Source organism: Procambarus clarkii, chromosome 26, assembly GCF_040958095.1.
Source record: "Procambarus clarkii isolate CNS0578487 chromosome 26, FALCON_Pclarkii_2.0, whole genome shotgun sequence".
In the NCBI taxonomy this organism is placed as follows: Eukaryota; Metazoa; Arthropoda; class Malacostraca; order Decapoda; family Cambaridae; genus Procambarus; species Procambarus clarkii.
This window is the reverse complement of record NC_091175.1, coordinates 21,322,746-21,348,368: the sequence shown is the minus strand read 5'-3', so window position 1 is coordinate 21,348,368 and position 25,623 is coordinate 21,322,746. Positions and strand designations below refer to the sequence as shown.

The 25,623-nt window shown below is 39.0% G+C and overlaps 1 protein-coding gene across 3 annotated transcripts in view; it reads left to right on the top strand.

Annotated features, from left to right (window-relative positions):
• LOC123756862 (tigger transposable element-derived protein 1) overlaps window positions 1–5,427 on the top strand; it is a 43,156-nt gene extending 37,729 nt beyond the window's left edge. For 2 of the 3 annotated variants that reach the window (XM_045740247.2, XM_069331970.1), the window contains one exon: window positions 1,610–2,338. In XM_045740247.2, the coding sequence (XP_045596203.2) occupies window positions 1,610–1,741 (132 nt within the window). In that variant the 3' untranslated portion in view covers window positions 1,742–2,338. Of the gene's footprint in view, window positions 1–1,609; window positions 2,339–5,049 lie in introns of those variants that run through there. The other variant, XM_069331971.1, reaches the window with a different exon arrangement.
• Window positions 5,428–25,623: the final 20,196 nt, after the last annotated feature.

Genomic DNA, 25,623 nt, shown 5'->3' with positions numbered 1-25,623 from the left:
GTGAATTTGTTTAGCGTGTTTAGAGATTTAAACGGGAACTGTGTGTTGTCTGAAAGCAGAGTTTGTTATTATCCTGATAGCAGATTTTTGCTGGGTGATGATGGGCTTGAGGTAGTTTGCAGAGGTTGAACCCCATGCACAGATACCATAAGTAAGATGGGGATAGATAAGTGTGTAATAGTGAGAGGAGAGCAGAGTAGGGTACATAATATCTGATCTTAGAGAGTATACCAACTGTTTTAGAAACCTTTTTAGTTATGTTGTGTGTGGGTGCTGAAGTTAGTCGCTTATCTAAGTATAGGCCAAGGAACTTTACATAATTTTTATTGCTAATGTCTATCTGAAGCTGAATTGCATTTCTTGATTTGCTTCCAAATATTAGTTGGCTTCGTTCTTGACTTGCAATCAAGGATCTCTGGTGGGACAGAAATGGTTGGACACATTTCCTTTCACCTAATGGCACTGCTCACCTAGCAGAAAATAGGTACCCAGAAGTTGGGCAACTGTTCTAGGTTTTATCCTAGAAAACATCAGTAATTACTTGAGGCCCTCAATATAAACCTAACAGGGTTGTCTGGACAATGGGGAAATGATAGTCATTAATACACTGTAATCTTATTCACCGTCCCTTTTCTCTCTACTCTTTGGATGCTCCGCACCTATCAAGGATGCAAAGCTTATTGAATCCCAAATGACTTAAAGTATACAGTCAGTACCTTGTACTTATTGAACCCTCTGCTCAGCATGTGGAATGAAGATTTGTGATCTAACGTTTGGATTAAAGAGTTTGGAGCATGAAGGAGAATAAAGAATCTTCCTCCAGACATGCATTGGTATTGTGGGCTAGTTTGAATATATTCATCGCTGATTAACTTGATTTTAAATATCAGCAATGTGCATTGTTTGGTTTGGTCTCAATATAGACAACCATCTAGTGAAGTGGTGGTGTTGCTGTCATATTAATTTTTGTCAGCAAAATATTTTTCCAGCTAGTTGTCTTTGCTTGGAATTTAGAGCTGTTCCTTTTATTTTGCAAGGCTTAAGTGTTTAATATTGATGAACTTTTTTTTACTATTATATCTTGGCATGTGCTCAGCCACTGATAGGTTGTGAACTGTTTCTATTTATCTAGATTACTTGCAATAAGCACCATTGGTTACATTCATGTGTGTGTACAATAGTGAAGCTAGCTCATTTCTTTTAAGATATGAATTCAATAATACTCATGCTTTTTCTCTATATTCAATGTTTGTGAACTTTTACGAAGAACCGACATGTGTTTTCTGCAGGGAGTATTAGTGCTGTACAGTATTTGGATTGATTTACAAATTTTTATTAATTTTAATTGCCAAATTAAAAATTATTACAAACATGAATGTTTCCATTGCCTCTAAATACAGTATAATCACAAATGCTGTAACTAAAGAGGTCACTATGCGTCTGCACAATAGTGAAGTATATCGGCATTGAATATCGAGAAAGTAAAGCGTGAGTTACCGAATTCATATCTAAAAAGAAATGAGCTAGCTTCACTATCGCACAGATGCATAGTGCGCTTTTTAGTGCTCTCTTTAATTTCCTTGTTGGTAAATAATGTTTATATTAACAGGTCCAAGGGAAGTTTAGTGATGAAGAGTGCACAGACGAGAGGATAAAGAAGAACCTAGACAAGCTCCTGGATGAGATCCAGTGGTATGGGGCAGCCATTTCTCAGAAGATAAAGGCTGATGGCATCCCTTAATTGGTTTTTGACCGAACACTTTTGAATGGCCTCTCCTTGTTTACTTGATAATATGGCCAACACTGTTTAACCAGAGTGCAGAAGCATAATATAGTTGTAAATGTTCAGAAATTAAGTTAATCTTTTATTAAAACTGTTTTGAGCCTACCATGTAGGCCTTGTGTGCTATACTGTACTTGCAATTTGCATACTATGGGTATTGAAAAAAAAATTGTAAGGCATCTTCACTAATTGTATTGAGGAGGAAACGGCATCCAAATAATGATGCAAATTTAGTCCCACTACTATAATTGTGTGCATTTCACAAGCTGGTAAGGTGATCAGTCAGTTTTAGGTGCCTCGGCAAAACACAGCATTGGCCTTGGTTATGGGCATATAGTGACATTAAATGTAAACCTATCAATTAAAATTTTATGCCTTATTTCTAGGTGCTTAGATTCATGAATTGAATGATTGTGTGATTTAAGATTAATTTAAATTTTTTATTATAAAGTAACACAATGTATTGACGTGTTGAGCCTACAAAGCTCTAACATTGTTAATTTTCCTTTTTAATGTTCTACAGTATTTAAAAATATAATCCCGTTTAAAAATTCACCAGGTTATTTATTCTAGAACAAACATCCTTCTAAATTTGAAATGTGAACAAATTACTATGTAAAGTCTGTGAACAGTAAAATGCAGATAGTTTTGTTTAAGGCCACTAAAATTATTTGGTGAACCAGTAATGTACATAGAAATTCAGAATGATGTGTAACTGAAATTCAGAAGCCATCTGAGGGGAAGAGATCTAATGTCCATGGCACTCTAGTACTCACACTTACCAGAGTTATATGAAGCCTAAGAGTACTGGTGGCATTCTTAATAAAATCACTGTTGAAGGTACCCCTGATGGTACCTTCAACTTACTTACCAGTAGGTATCTTGGTGTGTTTGGCTGCTGTACTAATAGCTTCATTTTTGGCTTGGCATGTGTGCGCTTGGCAGTGCCACTGATGCTGAAAAACTATTTTAATGACTTTGTATATGTAAAGTGAGTTGTTTATACAGCATCTGTATTATGCTGAAATTATTCTTGCAGGATTATACCTGTCTTGGGGTGATACTGATTCTGCATGTGTATTAGAGGTAAATGCTTCGCTTTTTAGTTGGTTTATTAAATGTACAGTGTAACAATTAACCACTGTATCACAACCTGTAACAAATTGTGACCTTTCAAGATGTATTTGGAGATGGCAGGAGAGATCATCACTTTCATGAATACCCGAAACAACAGTCCATTATGGGCTCACCGTAATCTGTGCTACTTGGAACTTTTTGTTCCAGGTAGCGAATCTTGAACAACCGAAACAGGAAATAGACTGAGCACAGTTCACTTACCTGGTCCACTGCAGGTCCAACCTCAACAGATTGTTACAATAGTATTAGTAATAATAATATAGTGTGCAATAGACATGGTTTACCTAGTAGGTAAAGCAGTTTTATATCATAACTTTTCTCAAATAGCATACAGAACATAACCAAGTTTGAAGCCCACAGGAACCCTAAATTTAAACTTAAACATTATTGCAACAATGATGGAATTGGAAGAAATTGAAATAAAAATGATCTTAGAAAACAACGGAAGGTATTTTACCTAGTGGTACATAATCAATTATCCCTCAGATTTAAAGCAAATAGTAGTGTAAAATACTGAAATGGTGAAATATCTAAAATGAAGGAAAATCCAAATGAAATATTTTTTGCTACAAGGTTCCAATTAGGCTATTGTAATTATTGTACAGTCTAATCTTGCTCTATGGCACTTCCACACTAAACAATCTACCATCTTTGGCACATTTGCTCAGTGATTCTATCTTGAACTCATAATAGTAATTTTCTGGAAGGGTGACCATGGTTTGATTGCACTAACCATTCATATGATCTAAATTTTATTGCTCTTTATAGCATCAATGGCAATTTTTCCACCGTTTAATATCTTAAACCATGGTTTAGTCACAGGTGACTGAGCTAGTGCCACACAGGTGTTCAGGTGTCTGCCCTATGTTGGCCTCTGTTTTGGCACTGAGATGCCACATGGGTTACCTGTATAATCTACTCTTTAGGATAGTAAATTTACTATGCAACCCATACCCATCCTGTACTCGCATAGATGTACTTGCTGGGGTTGAGCTATGGCTCTTTGGTCCTGCCTCTCGGCCCTCAATCTACTGGTGTAGATTCCTGAACTTTTTGAGCTCCATATCTACATTTTGAAACTATTGAGTCAGCCTACATCACATCACTTCCTAGTGCATTCCATTTACTAACTACTGATACTGAAAGTTCTTTCTAATGTCAGTTCCCCTGAGAATCTTGTATGTGGTGATCATATCTCCCCAAGCTCTATCTTCCACCTACATGAGGTGCAGTTCACTCGGCCTTTCCCCTTGTAACTCGTGCCTCTTAATTCTGGTATTAGTGTAGTGGCATACCTCTGAATTTTTTCCAGTTTCGTCTTGTGCTTGATAACGTACGGGCTCCATACTGGGGCTGCATATTCTAGGATTGGCCTTACATAGTTAGTATAAAAGTTTCTGAAGCATTCCTTACACAGGTTTCTGAAGGCAGTTCTGATAACCAGCCTCCCATACTCCACCGATATTATTCTTTTGATGTGGGTTTCAGGAGACAGGTTTGGCGTGATATCAACTAGATCTTTCTCGGTTTCGTGAAGAATTTCATCTCCCATTTGGTATCCAGTGTCTGGCCTCCTATTTCCTCCACTTAGTTTCATTACCTTACATTTTTTGGGTTAAACTTTAGTTGCCATTTGCTGGACCATTCATCGGTTTGTCTAGGTCATCCTGTAGCCTCGTACTGTCTTTCTCTGTTTTAATCTCATAATTTTTTTCATCGGCAAACATTGAGAGGAACGAGTATTCTGTGTAGGCAATAGTGGGAATGTTAGAGGCACATAATACTGTAGGCTCGGACTGTAGCCTGCAATTCATTTAACTAAGCACATTAGTCTTGATAAGCAACTTGGTTTGATGTACAGTATATTAGTTTGGGTGCGAGAATTAAAAGTACAATCACTTGAGCCAAGTAGACCTTGGCTCTACTAGATCTATAATTTTTATTTGCCTATCATGTACACCAATCCCCATCCAGTAGGCAGCAGTGGAGAGGTTAGTGATATTTACTACCTGCAAATACCAAATGGGGTGTAGCAAGTACAAACAATATACTCACTAGTGTCTCATTATCTTAATGGCATAACTAATTAGCACTAACTACACAAACTATAATCCTATCCCTATTTACAGGTAACATTCTTTCCATCCTGGTTGGAGGAAGCCGAGGTGTAGTCACCGAATATAAGCAAGCGAATTGCGAATAGTTGACAATACAATTTCCAGTCAAGAATGTACCACTTGGCGTAGGCAATTCTAATCGACCCAAAGACGCTACAGCTTCAACACAGAACAGACGGCAGACTATGACCGGATAGAGCTACAACGCTCACTCCCCGAGTTCAGACACTCACAATTCCCCATTGAGCCTCCACGCTCTCCCGCATAGAGCTCTGCGACTCCGGCCTCACTCGGCTCTGCTCTGCTCCAAGCTAAGTCTGAACGTCAACGACAATGCCACCGACTACTATAATAAATACCTGTACTGCTAAATAAATATGACTTGCCAAACACTGTGCATTAATCTACCCAGCAACGTAACATAATCGTACATTACAGGGGATATTTCTTGTCACCTAATGCCTCTGTTCACCTAGCAGTAAGTAGGTACCCAGGAGTGAGTCGGCTTATTGTGGGGTTGCATCCTAGGTGGGGTCAGTAATTCAACCATGGGAAGGGGGAGGACCTCTATATGAGCCAAACATTTATGAATACACTTTGGCTGCCTGTCCCCCAACAGACACTTGATCATTAATTTAATTTGGCTAAAATTTCTGGTAGTAGATCACTTTGAATTAAATATTTACATTCCTTGAACATTTGTTAGAGGTCTATAAATTTGTGCATTTTTTTGCACTCCATCACATGGTGATGGAGGGTGAGCATATAATTTTGTTGATTTACATTTGGTAAAGTTTGTTGGCAGGTAATGCAAATTCCCAGAGACTGTCTAAGCTAAGCAGTACTGTGCTGACATAAGGAGACTGCTGACTTTATTGATGATCCTAGCCATAGATGTGTGACTTCTTGTATAAGCAATATAATAATTTTTTATTTGCAAGAAGGTACAATAGGTTGGTGAGATTACATAAGACTAAATGGAAATGCTAATGTAGCTTTCACCTTGCCTCAGACCTATAAAGTTTTGAAGAAGTTCTTGGTGTACTATTGCTCTAAAGTTGGATTCTTTGGCTAACTTGCCAGCTCTCTCCTGCTTAACAAGGTACTCATTCACCACCGGGTGAACAAAAGCTATAGTTAGATTGGCGCCCAGTCAATCCTCCCCAGCCAGGATACGAACCCAGGCCAAAGCGCTTGCAAAGCGCTGGGCGAGTGCCTTACTAATGTGCCACGGGGACTGGCTTTGTCCGCGTTTGTCTTAGTTGAATGCAATTACCTGAATTTACCCAAGGGCCACTAACTCTAGTAGCCTCATTGAGGACAGGAAGCTGGTGGCTTGTCAAGTCCCCCATTTATCCTGATTTTTTCAAACTGGATTTTAAAACTGCAGAGTTTTGGCATTTACAGCTTTGGCAGGTAGGCAATACCCTATAAGTGAAAAAGCATCTCCTGTTTTCAGTCCCACACCATGGCTTGCCCATGAAACCATTACACCTTGTCTGCGTTACATCTGATCTTATGAAATACTTGTCCGGATGAACATCCTCCAAAGTATTCGGTACAGTACAGTATTTTGAATGTTTTGATGAGATCAGCCCCATCATGTTTTTGTAGTGTTAGCCCTATAGCTCTCAACCTGTCCTGGTATGAGAGTTGACTTGGTTCTGGAATTTTTTGTTGCCTGGTGTTGAACTTTCTCTAATGAAGCTGTCTTAAAGAAGATGGTCTCCATGTCTGTATGCAATAGTCCAGGTGCCAGTGCACCAGGGACTTATGCACTTGAATGACTACCACCTTAAAGTTAAGGTATGCTCGAGTATTCCTAGGGTTTGGTTAGCATTTTTACTGCCACTCCCACTTGTGTGACTTTCAGTGATTGGTGGATGTTGACTCCAAGGTACTTTTTTTTTCATTAATCTACTGCAAGGTAATGTTGATGTAATAGTTTTAGCTACAGTATTTGCAGTAACTTCCCAAAACTAGGTCAACTGGTATTTGAGGAAGATTCCAGGATGTGCTCTAGACCAACTGTTATGTGAGCTTTGCAAGAATGTAAAACGTCAAAGCTATGCATTGGCAGGGAACACTTGTCCCTGCCTCCCTCCCTCCCTCCCTCCTGGCAGGTGTGCTCCTCATCCTTGCCTCCCTCCCTCCCTCCTGGCAGGTGTGCTCCTCATCCCTGCCTCCCTCCCTCCTGGCAGGTGTACTCCACTTCCCTACTCATGCCTTTTGCCACACTGAGGGATCCTCCACAACCCTACTCCCTGCAAATATATTCAGAATAAACCCCGAGGACAAATGTCAACTGTTCTCCCAAAATAGAATGAGCAATTAAAAATCTTGTGTAAAATGGCTGCAATTTTTATTTATTATATACAAGGTACATTGGGCTGTGAGAATACATAAAGTTGGTGTTCTTACATTCTTGCAAAACCACTAACATGTATAATGTTTTGGGCAGGTTCTTAATCTAACAAGAAGTAAGAGAATTAAGATACATTGTATTGTAGCAGAATCTGAGTTTAGATAATATCTAGTAGTTATTATGCCTAACTCAAATTCTGCTACAATGTATCTTAATTCTCTTAGTACATGTTAGCATTTCGGCAGGTCCTTAATCTATGCGTGTTAGTGGCTTTGAATATAAAAATACCAAAATTATGGAGACCCGTGTACCTTCTTGCAAATAAATTATTATTATTAACTATAAAATAAATTGATAGTACTGTATTGGTTATACACTGTACTGGTAAAGTTGAATGTCTAGAGTACTAAATTGGGTGAGAGGGTAGCACAAGGAAGGAAATTGAGAATTTAATGTGATACTTTCTGGTTTTGCCCTTGAATAAAGCATAAGTTGGACAATTTGTTAATTCATTATGGAGTGAGTTCTATAGACTGTGTTCTTTTATTTGCATAGTGTGTTTGCACATGGAATGTCTGACTAGGGATATCTGATATTTATTCCTGCTGTGGTGTTTCACAGGTTCTATTAAATCTATCAAGGAAGAGTTTTAGATCCTCCACTCACAGGCTATTAATGCCCGTGTCACCTTTTAGGTGGCTTAATCTTTATCAATCAATCGGTTTTTAGATCAGGAATAGCATTTTAGAACAAGGTTTTGTACAATATAAATAGCACAAGAGATTGTGTGAGTATGTTTGTGTTCAGCATGTTTAGGGATTTAAACAGGGACTGTGTTGTCTGAAGAGTTTGTTATAGTTCTGATATTTTTTTGCTGGGTGGTGATGGGCTTGAGATAATTTGCAGTGGTTGAACCCTATACACAGATACAGTATGTTAGATAAGGATATATTTAGTAGTACAGTATAGCATATACTAGCTCTATCTGGAAATCCAACAGTCTGCTTGTAACTCAATTTGTATGAATGTATGTAATTTTGCCTAAATAAATGTATTTATTTATTTATTTATATTTACAGTGAAAGGAGGACACAGTGGGGTACCATATCTGATTTTAGAGAGTATCCCAACAGTTTCTTATACTTTTTTTTTGTGCTGTCTTGTGTATGGGTGCTGAGGTTTACTCTTTTCTGTGTACTGTATAGACCAAAGAACTTTTAAATAATTTGTAATGCTAATGTTAACATTGTTTGTCTGAAGGTGAATTTCGTTTGATGATTTACTTGCAAATACTGTAAAATGTAGTAGGTCTATTATGTTTAGTGAGTTTGTTGGTTGACATCCATGAGTTGACTTAGTTAATTCTTTATTTGCAATATTATTTAGTGTGTGGGTTTAGGTCTGAATAGATGAAGGTAGTAGTTTAGTTCATTTATTATGCACCCCATACCCATCTTGTGGGCGGTAGTGGAAAGGGTTACAGAGGCACACAATGGGCTCAGGGACTGAACCCCACAATTCATTTAGCTAAACAAGTTACAATCTTGACGAACTAGTTACAAAATTCAGTACAAGTCGTCACATCATCAATGGGTTCAAGATCGACTACAAGTACAGTTTCTAAATTAAGCAACTGACATATGTGGAGAGCTCGGTTTTCAGTTTAATTCATTTATTACCCCATACCCATCTTGTGGGCGGTAGTATCGTCAGCAAATAGTACAGTATAGATTTAAGAATGTTAGACATTTGGCAAATCATTGATGTGTATAATAAATGAGAAATTCAAAGATGCTGCCCTGTGGCACTTCTATGGTTAATGATAGAGTGGGGGAGGTTGTCATTGATGGCTACATATTGATGTCCATCATAAAGATCTAATACTGTATAGTTCAGAGAAAGGTCTCTGATTCCATATTGATGAAGTTTAAGTAAGAGTTCTGGTTTACATTATCAAAGGTATTTCTCAGATCATTGAAGAGGCTAATTGGGAACTACTCCCAATATAAACAAGAGACTTAACAACCACCTCAGTGCCACCTTACGAACCATATAACCATTGAAAGAGTTCCAAAAAACAATGAGGATTTAAGAACAAGGACCTAGATTCCGGATTCAGGAAGGTACTTACGAAGGTTTTTCCTCTTAGCTAAGAGCGAATTCCTTCTTAGCGCCTTCGTGGCGGCTAGGTCCGTATTCAAGTAGGTACCCTAAGTGGAAAAACCTTCGTAAGTTCATTCCGGGATTTAAGTGTGGTTTCGACCACTCGTAGCTTTACGTAAACTGGATATAAGTCATTTTTTCTCTACTACATAACACTGGGATCGATTTATGATATTGGAACATGACCAAAATATTATAGCTGGTGAATCTAGTGAAGAGGAATCCTTCGTGTTAGTTATATATGCATTCTCTGCTTGAAACTTGAAGTAAATATGTGTTTGATGATAGTAGAATTACTTTTATAATAGCAAGATATTATACCAGTAGTTATTAAGTAAATAAACACTGGTGAACATGAAATATGAGAGAAGGTGATGAGCCCTGCCTGATGGGATCATTTACTATCACCAAATGCCCCTGTTCACCTAGTAGTAAGGGTGTACCTTAGCTATACATACCCATTTCTAATTTATTTAGTTTGGTTTTATTTTGAAATTAAATCTGGGTGAGACATAAAATAAAAATATGCTGCACAAATGATGTTAGGTAAGGAGAAGGGTAAAAATGTCACAAACTTTATTCATTGAATACTTAAAGCTATAATTATGACTATATACTGTAGATTATTAAAAAAGAGAGAGGGAAGTAGGGGTCCAAAACCTCTTCCTGTTATACAATTTGGGTGTGGAACAAGTAATTATCAAAAGAAGGCACCATGCTGGGAAGGCTATGTAGCAGTAAGGCAGTGAGGTGAGGCAGCTACTTATTTGAGAAATGCTTATTTTATTTACCTTATAAGCTGAGGCAACTTATTTTATTTGAGGAATACTCAGCTGATTCCTCTACATTTAGCATGGAACAAATTTGTGTCCAAGACCTCTTCCTGTTACTCAATTTGGCTGTGTGTAACCAAACTAGAAGTGCTCTACAAATCAAGGGACCCAGAATGTGGAATGACCTCCCGAATCATGTCAAAGGCTGTACCTCTCTCAACCAGTTTAAGAGTTAAACCAAGTACTGCCTAATTAACTCCATGTAACCTAACTTACCTCCTAAATGTCAACCCATGTCTTGCTATTTTTTAAACAACGCTGTTCACCAACATGTGCAATTGCTGAGTTATGCTTTGCTAACCCCCCTTTTTGTATTTTTTATTCCTTCTTTCAACACAATTTATACCTAATTACGATTACTAAGTTTTAGTCTGTGTTTTTTCCCCCACACCTTGCCCGAAATGCTATGAGTATTAGTGGCTTTAGGTATTGTATGTACTAGCTCTGTCTATAAATCCAACATTATGTTTGTAAATCAACTGTATGTACTTTTCCTGAATAAAATGTATTTATTATTTATTTTTTAATCAGTAAGTATTAAAAGAAGGCACCAAGCTGGGAAGGCTATGTAGCACCATTGTGTGTAACAATAAACCAAATTTTTTTTAACAAATAATGCACCTGTATGGTAAAACAAATCCTGTCAGCTGTAAAAATATTGATGCAGTTATTTAAATGAAAAATATAATGAAAGAAATATTACTGGTTTATTTTTATCCTATCTTTTTGTACTGTACAGTATATCCAAGGAAGTGAAAAATTGAGACATAATACACAATTTAATGAATGATTAGCATGGATTAGCAGTTCAAAAGAAATATGACTTGTATTACATATCAACATGAGATCTTAATGATCCATGGTCAACATGATTTAATAAGGATAATACAGTACTGTATTTGTAATAATACAAACTATAATTTAAAATCTTTATTACTGATTTTTTTTATTAAGAAGATTAGGTATACACAGCAATGTGCTGCTACCCTATTCTATATGGAATATTACACAGTGTAGATAAAAAACTAGCTATAAGTTTATCTAATACTCCCATCTCACAGGATGGTTAGACATACTGTACATGGAATCAATTTAGAAAATACCAGCCTCAATACAAAAAACAAATCAACTCTGACTAAACAACTCTAAGCAATTTTCACAAGAGGTAAGCACTGAATCATGGAAACATTATATTATAATTACTCTTACCAGTTTCTACAAAACTCCTCTCAAACAATGTATTTTTAAACATGTTTAGGTATACACAGCAATGTGCTGCTTCCCTATTCTGTCTAAAGGACCACACAGTGTAGATCAAAAACCAGCTACAAGCTCACCTCACAGGATGGCCAGTCATACATGGAATTAGGAGAGAACAAAATACTTAATGCTGATCTATTAGCCTCCACTGGCAAAATCTGGGTGCAGCACAAGAATATCTTCCAATATTCCTGAGTGTATGAAGTAATTACAGAGCTCAAAATACCTCATACCATTTGGTATGAAGTCACTGATAACAGGACAATCACAGATATAGTGTTGGAGAGTATGTTCTCTCAAGTAGGACTAAAAACAGATGTTTTTTCCACCAAGAGGGCTATAAACCCATGGAACCGCCTACCCGCTGAAGCCGTAAATGCCAAATTCCAGCTAAAAAATATAATTAAGACAATTGGCGGGCCCTTCAACAAGCCGCCGGCTTTCTGTCCTCTTCGAGGTCACTAGATAGTTAGTGGCCCTTGGGTAAATTCAGTAAATATATACAATAATTGTCAGCGCATCTTCCGAGCAACAAGGACAGCTACACAGTATCTCTTAGAATTACGTAGGTAAACAACAAATGTAACATATTTGTTTACTACAATGTCGGTGCTGGCTGTAGAAGTTGAAAAAACATTGTTTTACTTCGAAATATACTAATTTTATAAGAAAATTCGACGTAAATAGGAGGCAGTAGAGCTGCGATAAGCCAGCGCTAAATCTTCAATATGAAGAATGTTGCTGCTCTCTGATTGGCCAAACGAAACACAGTAGTGACCTCTATCGGCACGCAGGTGAACCAACAATTTTTCTTCCTAAGTATACCTTATTGAATAGCACCTAAGCATCTTCTTAGGGCGCACTTAGGAACCTTCGTAGCAAACCCACTTACGAAGAAATACACAGAGCTTCCTGAATCTAGGTCCAGGAAGCTCTGTGTATTTCTTCGTAAGTGGGTTTGCTACGAAGGTTCCTAAGTGCGCCCTAAGAAGATGCTTAGGTGCTATTCAATAAGGTATACTTAGGAAGAAAAATTGTTGGTTCACCTGCGTGCCGATAGAGGTCACTACTGTGTTTCGTTTGGCCAATCAGAGAGCAGCAACATTCTTCATATTGAAGATTTAGCGCTGGCTTATCGCAGCTCTACTGCCTCCTATTTACGTCGAATTTTCTTATAAAATTAGTATATTTCGAAGTAAAACAATGTTTTTTCAACTTCTACAGCCAGCACCGACATTGTAGTAAACAAATATGTTACATTTGTTGTTTACCTACGTAATTCTAAGAGATACTGTGTAGCTGTCCTTGTTGCTCGGAAGATGCGCTGACAATTATTGTATATATTTACTGAATTTACCCAAGGGCCACTAACTATCTAGTGACCTCGAAGAGGACAGAAAGCCGGCGGCTTGTTGAAGGGCCCGCCAATTGTCTTAATTACATTTTTTAGCTGGAATTTGGCATTTACGGCTTCAGCGGGTAGGCGGTTCCATGGGTTTATAGCCCTCTTGGTGGAAAAAACATCTGTTTTCAGTCCTACTTGAGAGAACATACTCTCCAACACTATATCTGTGATTGTCCTGTTATCAGTGACTTCATACCAAATGGTATGAGGTATTTTGAGCTCTGTAATTACTTCATACACTCAGGAATATTGTAAGATATTCTTGTGCTGCACCCAGATTTTGCCAGTGGAGGCTAATAGATCAGCATTAAGTATTTTGTTCTCTCCTAATTCCATGTATGACTGGCCATCCTGTGAGGTGAGCTTGTAGCTGGTTTTTGATCTACACTGTGTGGTCCTTTAGACAGAATATGGAAGCAGCACATTGCTGTGTATACCTAAACATGTTTAAAAATACATTGTTTGAGAGGAGTTTTGTAGAAACTGGTAAGAGTAATTATAATATAATGTTTCCATGATTCAGTGCTTACCTCTTGTGAAAATTGCTTAGAGTTGTTTAGTCAGAGTTGATTTGTTTTTTGTATTGAGGCTGGTATTTTCTAAATTGATTCCATGTACAGTATGTCTAACCATCCTGTGAGATGGGAGTATTAGATAAACTTATAGCTAGTTTTTTATCTACACTGTGTAATATTCCATATAGAATAGGGTAGCAGCACATTGCTGTGTATACCTAATCTTCTTAATAAAAAAAATCAGTAATAAAGATTTTAAATTATAGTTTGTATTATTACAAATACAGTACTGTATTATCCTTATTAAATCATGTTGACCATGGATCATTAAGATCTCATGTTGATATGTAATACAAGTCATATTTCTTTTGAACTGCTAATCCATGCTAATCATTCATTAAATTGTGTATTATGTCTCAATTTTTCACTTCCTTGGATATACTGTACAGTACAAAAAGATAGGATAAAAATAAACCAGTAATATTTCTTTCATTATATTTTTCATTTAAATAACTGCATCAATATTTTTACAGCTGACAGGATTTGTTTTACCATACAGGTGCATTATTTGTTAAAAAAAATTTGGTTTATTGTTACACACAATGGTGCTACATAGCCTTCCCAGCTTGGTGCCTTCTTTTAATACTTACTGATTAAAAAATAAATAATAAATACATTTTATTCAGGAAAAGTACATACAGTTGATTTACAAACATAATGTTGGATTTATAGACAGAGCTAGTACATACAATACCTAAAGCCACTAATACTCATAGCATTTCGGGCAAGGTGTGGGGGAAAAAACACAGACTAAAACTTAGTAATCGGGATTAGGTATAAATTGTGTTGAAAGAAGGAATAAAAAATACAAAAAGGGGGGTTAGCATAGCATAACTCAGCAATTGCACATGTTGGTGAACAGCGTTGTTTAAAAAATAGCAAGACATGGGTTGACATTTAGGAGGTAAGTTAGGTTACATGGAGTTAATTAGGCAGTACTTGGTTTAACTCTTAAACTGGTTGAGAGAGGTACAGCCTTTGACATGATTCGGGAGGTCATTCCACATTCTGGGTCCCTTGATTTGTAGAGCACTTCTAGTTTGGTTACACACAGCCAAATTGAGTAACAGGAAGAGGTCTTGGACACAAATTTGTTCCATGCTAAATGTAGAGGAATCAGCTGAGTATTCCTCAAATAAAATAAGTTGCCTCAGCTTATAAGGTAAATAAAATAAGCATTTCTCAAATAAGTAGCTGCCTCACCTCACTGCCTTACTGCTACATAGCCTTCCCGGCATGGTGCCTTCTTTTGATAATTACTTGTTCCACACCCAAATTGTATAACAGGAAGAGGTTTTGGACCCCTACTTCCCTCTCTCTTTTTTAATAATCTACAGTATATAGTCATAATTATAGCTTTAAGTATTCAATGAATAAAGTTTGTGACATTTTTACCCTTCTCCTTACCTAACATCATTTGTGCAGCATATTTTTATTTTATGTCTCACCCAGATTTAATTTCAAAATAAAACCAAACTAAATAAATTAGAAATGGGTATGTATAGCTAAGGTACACTCTTACTACTAGGTGAACAGGGGCATTTGGTGATAGTAAATGATCCCATCAGGCAGGGCTCATCACCTTCTCTCATATTTCATGTTCACCAGTGTTTATTTACTTAATAACTACTGGTATAATATCTTGCTATTATAAAAGTAATTCTACTATCATCAAACACATATTTACTTCAAGTTTCAAGCAGAGAATGCATATATAACTAACACGAAGGATTCCTCTTCACTAGATTCACCAGCTATAATATTTTGGTCATGTTCCAATATCATAAATCGATCCCAGTGTTATGTAGTAGAGAAAAAATGACTTATATCCAGTTTACGTAAAGCTACGAGTGGTCGAAACCACACTTAAATCCCGGAATGAACTTACGAAGGTTTTTCCACTTAGGGTACCTACTTGAATACGGACCTAGCCGCCACGAAGGCGCTAAGAAGGAATTCGCTCTTAGCTAAGAGGAAAAACCTTCGTAAGTACCTTCCTGAATCCGGCCCACCTGACATTAGAAAAAACACTGGTAGTGTCAAACCTAACAGTGATCCCAATCCAGTAATTTACCTGAATAATAATAATAATAATCATTCAGCCACGTTATTGTGACTCCTCGTAAGCAATAATAATAATGTTTATTCAAGTACTTGTGACTCCTCGTCTGCAATAATAATAATGTTTATTCAAGTACATACATTCAAAATGAGTTACAAACATAATGTTAGATTTCTAGATAGAGCTAGTACAGTATATACTATGCCTAAAGCTACTAATATGCACAGCGTTTCGGGCATGATGTGGGAAAACATTTAGATTAAAACTTAAAAAAAATTGAGATCAAAACCATAAATTGAATTGAAAAATATGGGGAAAAAAGGTAAAAAGAATGATGAAAATTACATGATGGACGAAACAGCAGAGATTGAAACAGAAGAGAAGTACAGTAATTTTAACTAAAATTTTTAAATGTTAACACGTTAAATGCAGCACTTACATCTGAACTGTTCCCCACCTACTTGTAAAATGTCACTATCAAATTAATCTTTAAGCCAGGTAAATCACAACTGAACAGGGAATTGCAGACCAATTTCCATTTTCGGGATTTTAGGTAAAATATTCGACAAAATTATCAGCGACAGATTGGTGAAGCGCATGGAGGTGGAACAAAAGTTTGTCAGACACCACAGAGGGGTCCATACAGCTATAGCCCTGACAAATGAACATACAGTATAGCCAATTTCATGTCGGGGAAAAATAAGCAATGTGATAAACTGCTGAAAGATGTATCAAAAGCTTTTGACAGTCTGGCACACCTGTTTAAAATTCAAGGTATTTGAATAGATAGCTTCAACAGAGATTTACCGTCACATGGTGCAGCGTCATAGACAAGAACAGAAAAGCTTAGCATCGGCAGCTATTTGGGTATGCATCCCGGTTTGGTGCCTTTTTCATAATTACTTACTGATTTGGGTATGCAATAGAACTGATAAGTGGAGTACCACAGGGAAGTTGCCTACCACCAACTCTTCTCGGCGTGTATAACTGCTGACCTGCCCTGTTCTTTACATGGGGATTACATCACATACTCACCTAGTTGTGCTTGAGAGGGGTTGAGCTTCGGCTCTTTGGTCCCGCCTCTCGACTGTCAATCAACTCTTGTACAGGTTCCTGAGCTTATTGAGCTGGGTACTCTGTTTCCACCTATACCCCCTTGTACGAGTATCACTTGTACTAAATTATTTGACTTTGACTGCTGTGTCAATTCCCCTGAGACACAACCTACCCGATGGAAAAACATTCTAGATCTTGTGCCAGCATCAGAAGATGGCATGATCAATCGAATACAGGTAGGGAAGAAGCTCGCCCCCCTTCTAGTGATAATATTTTAAGATGGAGTACAATTATGGAAACCCTTGTAAAAGTCCTGGATGATGACTTTTTAGACTACCCCCTGAGGAGACTATCAAGGAACGAGAGAGGAATTGCAAAACACCACCTGGAAGGAGTTAATAGAAGATCAAAGCATCGGTGTATCATGGGAAGACTTCAAAAGGTCATCACTGAGCTTGGTCAAAATAATGAGAAAGAAAGGAAAGCCTAGATGGATGATACAGGCAGTAAAAAGAGCTTTAATAATTACACAAAACCTCTGAAGCAGGCATCGATCTACAAAAAACAAAACAAAAACATGAGATATAGAGAAGGGGGTCTAAATTCAATTATCCACGAAATCAGGTCAACCAAAAGAAACTACGAAAGAAAACGTGCTTAAAACTTAAAGATTTTGTGGAACATGGGCTGTAATTAGGAAAAGCATTGGTAACCAAAGATTCAACAGCCCCAGGTGTGGATGGAATTCAATCCAATCCAAAGTCGTAAAAGAACTAGCAGCTGAAGTATGTCTTCCATTGAAACACTTTTTCAGAAAATCTTTGGACCAAGGGATAGTTCCCCGAGACTGGAAATATGCAAATGTCACTCCTATTAAAAAAAAAGGACATCACACATCTGCAAACTCATGGAAAGAACCCAAACCATTCACCATCTCGCCGTGAACAATCTAATAAAATCAACGCAACGTGGTTTTGTTAAAAATATATCCTGCCTTACAAATATGTAACAACGGTAACTAATTAATTCAGACAATTAAAGGACTCCCAGTAGATGCAGTATTGATGATAATGATGTCGTGGGACAAACAGTGCACAAACTTTTTACATTTCCCCTTATATGAGTTGAAGATACGGCGGAGTTTATATAACTTAATAATATATTGAGTTACATATTAAATGACGCTCGGCACTTATTACTCTGGCTAATTATTCAACTACCTTGTTAAGACTCTGCTAACCCGCCGTCTTTTCCCGCCTTTATTTACGTTGGAGCGGCGCAGTGCGTTGAAGGTCAGTCAGGGTGTGGTGATCTCCACGACGACCAGCTTGGGTGCTGTGGTCTCCACGACGACCAGGAGACCAGCCTGGGTATGGTGGTCTCCACGACGACCAGCTTGGGTGCTGTGGTCTCCACGACGACCAGGAGACCAGCCTGGGTATGGTGGTCTCCACGACGACCAGCTTGGGTGCTGTGGTCTCCACGACGACCAGGAGACCAGCCTGGGTATGGTGGTCTCCACGACGACCAGGAGACCAGCCTGGGTGTGGTGGTCTCCACGACGACCAGCTTGGGTGCTGTGGTCTCCACGACGATTAGCCTGGGTGTGGTGGTCTCCACGACGACCAGCCTGGGTGCTGTGGTCTCCACGACGACCAGCCTGGGTGCTGTGGTCTCCACGACGACCAGCCAGGGTGTGGTGGTCTCCACGACGACCAGCCTGGGTGCTGTGGTCTCCACGACGACCAGGCGACCAGCCTGGGTGTATATTGGCATGCCCTCTTAACAATCAAAGGACAACGCCAATGAACTACCATCATTTCACCCCCAGACTTTATTTTTTACCCATCTGTTGTTTCACCTATAACTCGGCGAGGTAATATTACGCAAGACGGACTCAGAGCTGCATCAGGACTGGCTCCATGAGGCGCACGTGAAAAGGGTTGCAGCACTTCAGGGTGAGGTAGGAGCCGAGTGTAGATTCGCCTAGTTGCACTACAGAGCTCACGAGAAATTGAAGAGACGATGACGTTTCGGTCCGTCCTACACCATTGTCAAGTCGATTGATAATGATCCAGGACGGACTGAAACGTCGTCGTCTCTTCAATTTCCAGTGTGGCTTGGTCAACATTTTTCACACGTTATTGTGACTCATCATCTGCATATTGAGCTGAATTCAACCCATGGACTTGTGCCATTGATTTCTAAACAAATTTTTTTTCCAGTTTTAACTTGTGTATTCACTTTAGAATAGTGTATCATTATTAGGCAGGTAATCAAGTAAGTTTATTGAGAAAAGGAAGTACATCTCAAAAGGATAGAGTAGCCTAGACTATTTCTACCTTAGTCTGTATAAGGTCCGTCAAGGGGCTCACAAACCCATAAAGTACACAATAATTAATCATTCTATATTTCACATTCCAATGGTAATCACATGTCATACTGTGAGATCTCTTATTGATAATGCTGCCCCCTGTCATTTTTTGTTTTGGTAAAGGCAAACGAAACAAATTAGAGAGAGTACAAAATGAAGCCACGAGAATAATCCCAAGATTATTCTCATGGCCCAAGAAATACTATTATACATCCCCTACTACAATCAAAGGTAACTCTATTTTAACTATGTCTTCAAATTTTATATTTGTAAACCATTTTTCCTGAGCTTCTCCGTCAACATTTTCCACCATACGGGGCTGAACACTGCCATCATTAGTGGATAGTTCATTTTCCCGAGACTTCCATCCGTGATACGCCATCCTCTTCCACTCCTCACTACACCCCATCTGTTTGCCATAGCTAATGTTTCGAAAGCTTAAATCCTCTTGTCCAACTCTTTTAGGTATTCCAAGATGTGTGTACCGATCGCAGACTGCACGACGCTGCCCTGTACCTCATCACGAGGGTACACTTTTTCAGCTTTGTGTCATACTGCCACTAGGCTACCCTTAATTGTCGCCGTACCTTTCTCCCAAATGTTGGTCACAATATCGTTGTTTCTCCACTGTTTCTACTTGTTCCTGCTGTACGATCCTGCCTTCCTTCGGAGCTACGTTTGCCCTGCTTATGGGTGTCGGCTTGGAATCTCTCACATGGGGCTTCATGGGACATAGAGAGGAACCAGAATTGTGGATGCCTCGACAATTGCAGCAAGATGGCAAAAATATTTCTCCTTTGTCAATCCTGACTACACTGTCACGAGTCATGCTTCTTTCCACAATACCGACATCTGGGGTCAAATTGACATTTTCAAGCCATATGTTCCCAGCGAGAACACTTCATGCATAACGAAGCTCCTCAATATATTTTGCCACTTTCCTGTATCCAAGTCCTTGTACAAAGTCTTTCTGGAGCCTAACCCTTTAATCAGGCAACAATCTGGCTTTGTTTTTCACCACGTACAATGTTCCTCTTAGCCCATACAACACTTTCATTGTTGAGATGAAGAAATTCAGGGTCCAAGTATGTCGGATACTTAAAAACTAACTTAGTGTAAATTATTCCCACTTCAGGAGTAACTAAAACAAATTCCATTCACCTAGGCTGTATGGGTCTCGAACCGTGAACCCCACACATGTGAGGCCGAAGCTCTGTCGACTGGGCTCTGAGTAGTCTCAATAAAGAGAGTTTCCAGAAGCAGCATCCTGCTGCCAAACTGGAATTTTTTACTTTTTATTTAAAACAATATTCTTAAATCCTTCAGTCGTTAGATGTTCCACTGCCTCTTCTGTCTCAACCGTTATGTAGAGCCGGTGAACACCCTCCTTAGATAATGGTTCATATTCACCAAATTCCTTGGCCAGTTGAACGGTCCACTCCAGTCCATTCACCTTTGCTCTAGGAGACTCGAACCGTGGACCCCACGCTTGTGAGGCCGAAACTCTATTGAGCGAGCTATTGAGTAGTCTTAATAAGGAGTAGTAGAAAGATTACTCCAAGATGAGACTTCCCTCCACATAGCTGGTGGCCTGAGAGCCTTGATCTACTGGACGGAAATCAAGCCTCACAATTCATAATCCAAAGATGAAATAAAGACCAATGCCTCCCCCCCACTCCCCTAAATAAAATATTGGCAGGGGACCCTCCATGTCCTCCCTACTAGTACACACACCAGCTGACCTGCAGGTGCAGGTTCACAGAGTTGTATTACTACTACCTTACCTGGCCTGTTTCTAAATAAACCGTCACGTCATATATTTCCACAGTGTATTGCTCAGTAGTAAAAATTATCGTTCTAAGTGTTTCCAAAGGACGTTATTACGTAAAGTACGATAATTTCTATAAATATTTAAGTTTTCTAGGTCACTGACCGATGTAGACCTACATACCACTTTTTTTTTTTTTGTTTTTTTTACCTAGTGAGTTTGTGTAGGTAAGGATCTCGGTAGTACAGTTGGGTTCGATCTAGACTCACTCGATAATCCCAGGCGAGACTGAAACGGTTAGCACGTTTCCTTTCACCTAATTCTTCCACTCACCTAACAGTAAATAGGTACCTTCACTTGTTAACCTGGATGACCTGAGTTAGGCAACTGTTGTGGGGTTGTATCCTAGGGAAGGTCAGTAGTTAATTCGACCTGGAGGAGGTTAGTTTGACCTCCATATAAACCTAAAATGTGTGTGTACTGTATATTAAATATCTCTTGACCCGATCAGGATTCTAACCCCCGCCGCCTGGGATCACTCCCTGTTCGATCTCAGTACATGGATGATTGACCGGACGCTATTCCTTAACTGGTCATCCAACGGTAAATGAGAACCTGGTTCTTAACCGATTGACGGGTCGTGTTCCAGGTAAAACTAGCCGGGTAATGTTTACCATGAGCTATGGGAAGGGAAAATTCTAAACCTGTCAACAGGAGTCAGAAGTCGTCTACTCCTGTACCTATCTGCGTGTAAAACTAACAGGGAAAACCCTCAGCTATGAGAATAGAACTCAGAATAACTAAGAATAAGTCTTATTAGGGGCCCCCTTTAATATTCTTCTCTCAGGTGTCACACAACTTACGGGCTATTCATGCCCGTGTAACCTCTTGGGTGGCTTAATCTTCATCAGTCATGTCACCCAATTTACTCTGGGCTTTCAACTTATCAGGGAGCCGCTGATAAAATAAATAAAAAACTAATCTTTCACCACCACTGCTACTAACACCAGCAGAGCACACACTGGAGAGTCACCCGTTAAAACAGCCTGTCCTCCTACAACCCGTCCTCCTGCAACCTGTACTACAACCCGTCCTCCTACAACCTGTACTCCTACAACCTGTACTCCTACAACCTGTACTCCTACAAAGAACGTCACTTTTCGATCGTATACGTTACGATCGTTAAGGCCAAAAATTGTCATACTAAAAAATAGTAGCGGCTGGCGAAAGTGACGTAGTCCCGTTTTCTGTTTTGGGTCCTGTGGTAGGTTAGGAGAGCAACCCGTCCTCTTAAAAATAACGTCACTTTTGGCTCATATGCGCGATATGGCCAAATTTGGACGTAATTTGAAATGAAATCGACTCACAAAAGTGACGTCCTGTTCCGTGTTCTGTTTGAGTCGTCCGGCGTACGCGCAGAGGTTATAAGAGGACACTTTAAATTAACGTTTTTCATAACGTTTTGAAACTTTATGAGAATTTCCTGCCCATCTAACCTACCAGAGGACCCTTAACTTACTGTTGTTTACTCCTTCATTTACTCCAGTCCTGATCCCCTTGCTCTAAATGCCACAGTAAATACTGAGCTAAATAAAGTCCATCTGTGGCTAACTGCCAACAAACTCACCCTTAACATTGACAAAACCTTCTATATTCTGTTTGGCAATAAATCCTCTAATCAAATAAATCTCAAAATAAACAATACCCAAATTTGTAACAAATTAGATGGCAAATTCCTTGGCATTCTCATTGACCACAAGCTGAATTTCCAGGAACACATTCTAAACATATCAAAAAAAGTTTCAAAAACTGTGGGCATTCTTTCTAAGATCAGATATTATGTACCACGCCCTGCCCTGGTGACTCTCTATTACTCCCTTATCTATCCATATCTCAACTATGGTATTTGTGCTTGGGGCTCTACTACCCAAAATCACTTACGTCCTCTAATTACTCAACACAAAGCTGCTATTAGGACAATATCCAATTCTGGCCCCAGACATCACTCGGTACCCCTACTTAAATCTCTGAATATGTTAGACATTAAGTCACTGCACATTCTCTCATGTGTATTATACATATATAAAACGCTAAACTATAATGCCAATCCTGATCTCAAAAGCTTCATAGAAGGTTGTATTAGAACCCATGAGCATCACACCAGAAATAAATAGTTTTGATATTCCTAGAGTACGACTTAATCAAACTAGAAATGCTCTACAAATCAAGGGGCCCAGAATGTGGAATGACCTTCCCAACCATGTTAAAGACTGTACCTCTCTCAACCAGTTTAAGTTAAAAGCGAAGCTATACCTAATAAATTCCCTGTAACCTACCTTACCCTTCTATTGTCAACCAATGTCTGTTTTTTTCTTTAAAGAGCGCTGTTTGTCGACATAATTGTATTTGTGCTGCTTTTTCATCTATGTTTTCATTTCTTGTTTTCATTCTACTCATTATGCTCAATTAGTATTAAGCTTGTCATTTAAGTTTATCATGCCCGAAACGCTTTGCGTAATAGTGGCTTTAGGCATTGTATGTACTAGCTCTACCTATAAGTCAAACAATCCTTGTAAATATTTATTGTATGTATGTACCTTACCTAAATAAAATTGTATTGTATTGTATTGTATTGTTGTTGAAAAAAAATCCCAAATTTATTTTCATTTTTTTTTCATTTTCAAGTTACGTCCAAATTTGGCCATACGGGCAAACGGCCAAAAGCGACGTTCTTTTTAAGAGGACAGGTCTGCAGGACAGGTTAAGAGGACACTTTAAATTGACCGTTTCCTTGACGTAGGGAAACCTTAGCAAGACGGGCTGGACAATGAACTTAAATATGGAGAAGGGGCTCAACGTTTGGGAATTCGGCTCAGAACTGGCTCATCGTCATGGCTACACACTATGACTTACCCTCTGTCTCAGTGTTTTAGGCTGACCTCCTCCTGGCTCCCCTCTTTGTTTTCTGCGTGCTGTCGTCTGGACTGCAATTATTTCTCTCTTTCCTCTTAGAAATGGTGGCAATTATCTACTTAAAATTATCTGTTAGATTAAGAACTTGGCCGAAACGCTATGCGTACTAGTGGCTTTACAATAATGTAAAATCATCATTGCTATGTCTTAGCCCCCAATGTACCTTCTTGTATGTACATAAATGAATAAATAAAATCAATAGAAATCCTCACCAGGACAAGGGTGAGTTATCTAACAGACAAACATTTACTGCAAACAATAAGAGAATAAAATAATAATGGTAATGGTTCTACAAAATAGCATCACGCTTACATATGATCCGTACTCCAAGTAATTGTTAGGCTGCTGCTTGAACCTCCAGCAACCCGCTGTGCATTAGTCACATCATCGTCTGGGTTAGGCTTTTTACGCGTAATTTATATAATACACCCAAAACATATCAAAGCTCTCACCTTGCATTGCGTCGGACATTCTACATAAATCCATCCATCTCTCAAACATATAATGATGCCCACATAATTCATCTTTATCTCACCCGGAAGATCAGCTACTCTCGCTACATAACACGTGTCCTCTATGGTGATTGATCTTCCTAGGAATCACTACTGGGACCATCCACTACTGGGTCCTCAAATTAAGTAGGTCCTCATGTAGCTTTCCTATATCGCTGCTACATCAACTAATGACTCGCGTCCTCCATATACCACTGCTACATCAACTCTGGGCGCACCACGTCTATCATACATAAACCTAAAATTCCATTACCACATAATAGCAAAAATATCCTCCCATCAAAACACAAATAGCATTTATTAAATAAAATCCTCCTCCTAATACCACTCACTGGCCTGTACTGTGGGGGTACTCCCCTACCTGGACGAGTCCACACCGAAAATCTCCGTCCACCGGGGGGGCTCTCCCCCTTAGTCAGCCATTAACCACAGCCGAGTAAGTACGTGTCGCTCCCGCCTTCATAGTGTTAATTCACTTTAAACTCGTTATATCATTTCATTATTTCCACAGACTTTCTAATTTACGTTCATGAACATTATACAAGATCTCTGGGCACACGATCTTGCTACAACAAGCAACATACGGTAGTTTAATAAGCTCTTACCGTAAAATATCTAGGTAGCGACGCTCTGCCCAGTCGTCCACACAACTTCTGTTTGACTGCCACTAATTGTCTTTTTTTTTCAATCTTGACTTGCGTGTAAAGGGTCACAGCACAGGTGCCAATCAGGTACACCTGGCCAAACAATCCTCTTGAAGGATTCACCACTGCGGTTCCTCAGGGCACGACCACCCAACTGGCTTCAGGTCGCCCCTACTCATTGCCACTATTTAAGAGATGTCACTAATCGTCCTCCCACAGCTTCCTCACACGTCACTCGCGAAGCTCCTCACAGAATCTTCTCCATAAGTCGCAAATATCCTTCTTCAGGAGCGACGACTTGCGTCCTGACTCTTGACACCCTCTCACCTCAAGTGACTTCTTAAGAACTTTGCACACGACACGCTCCTGCGATGACATCATTTTTGCTCGGGTGGAGAATAACTTTCTCTGTGGAGGCAGACCCACATCATGATTTTTGTTGTTTTAGATTTAGGTACTCAGAACGAAATGTTCTTGTAGCATGGGCTATAGTGAGCCCGTAACTGAGTTCGGTTACTCGCGATAACCTTGTTACTGTGATATTTGTGTCAGTTTTAAATGGAGGTGGGGGTTCTTCCTTTTCCCCTGTTTCTTTT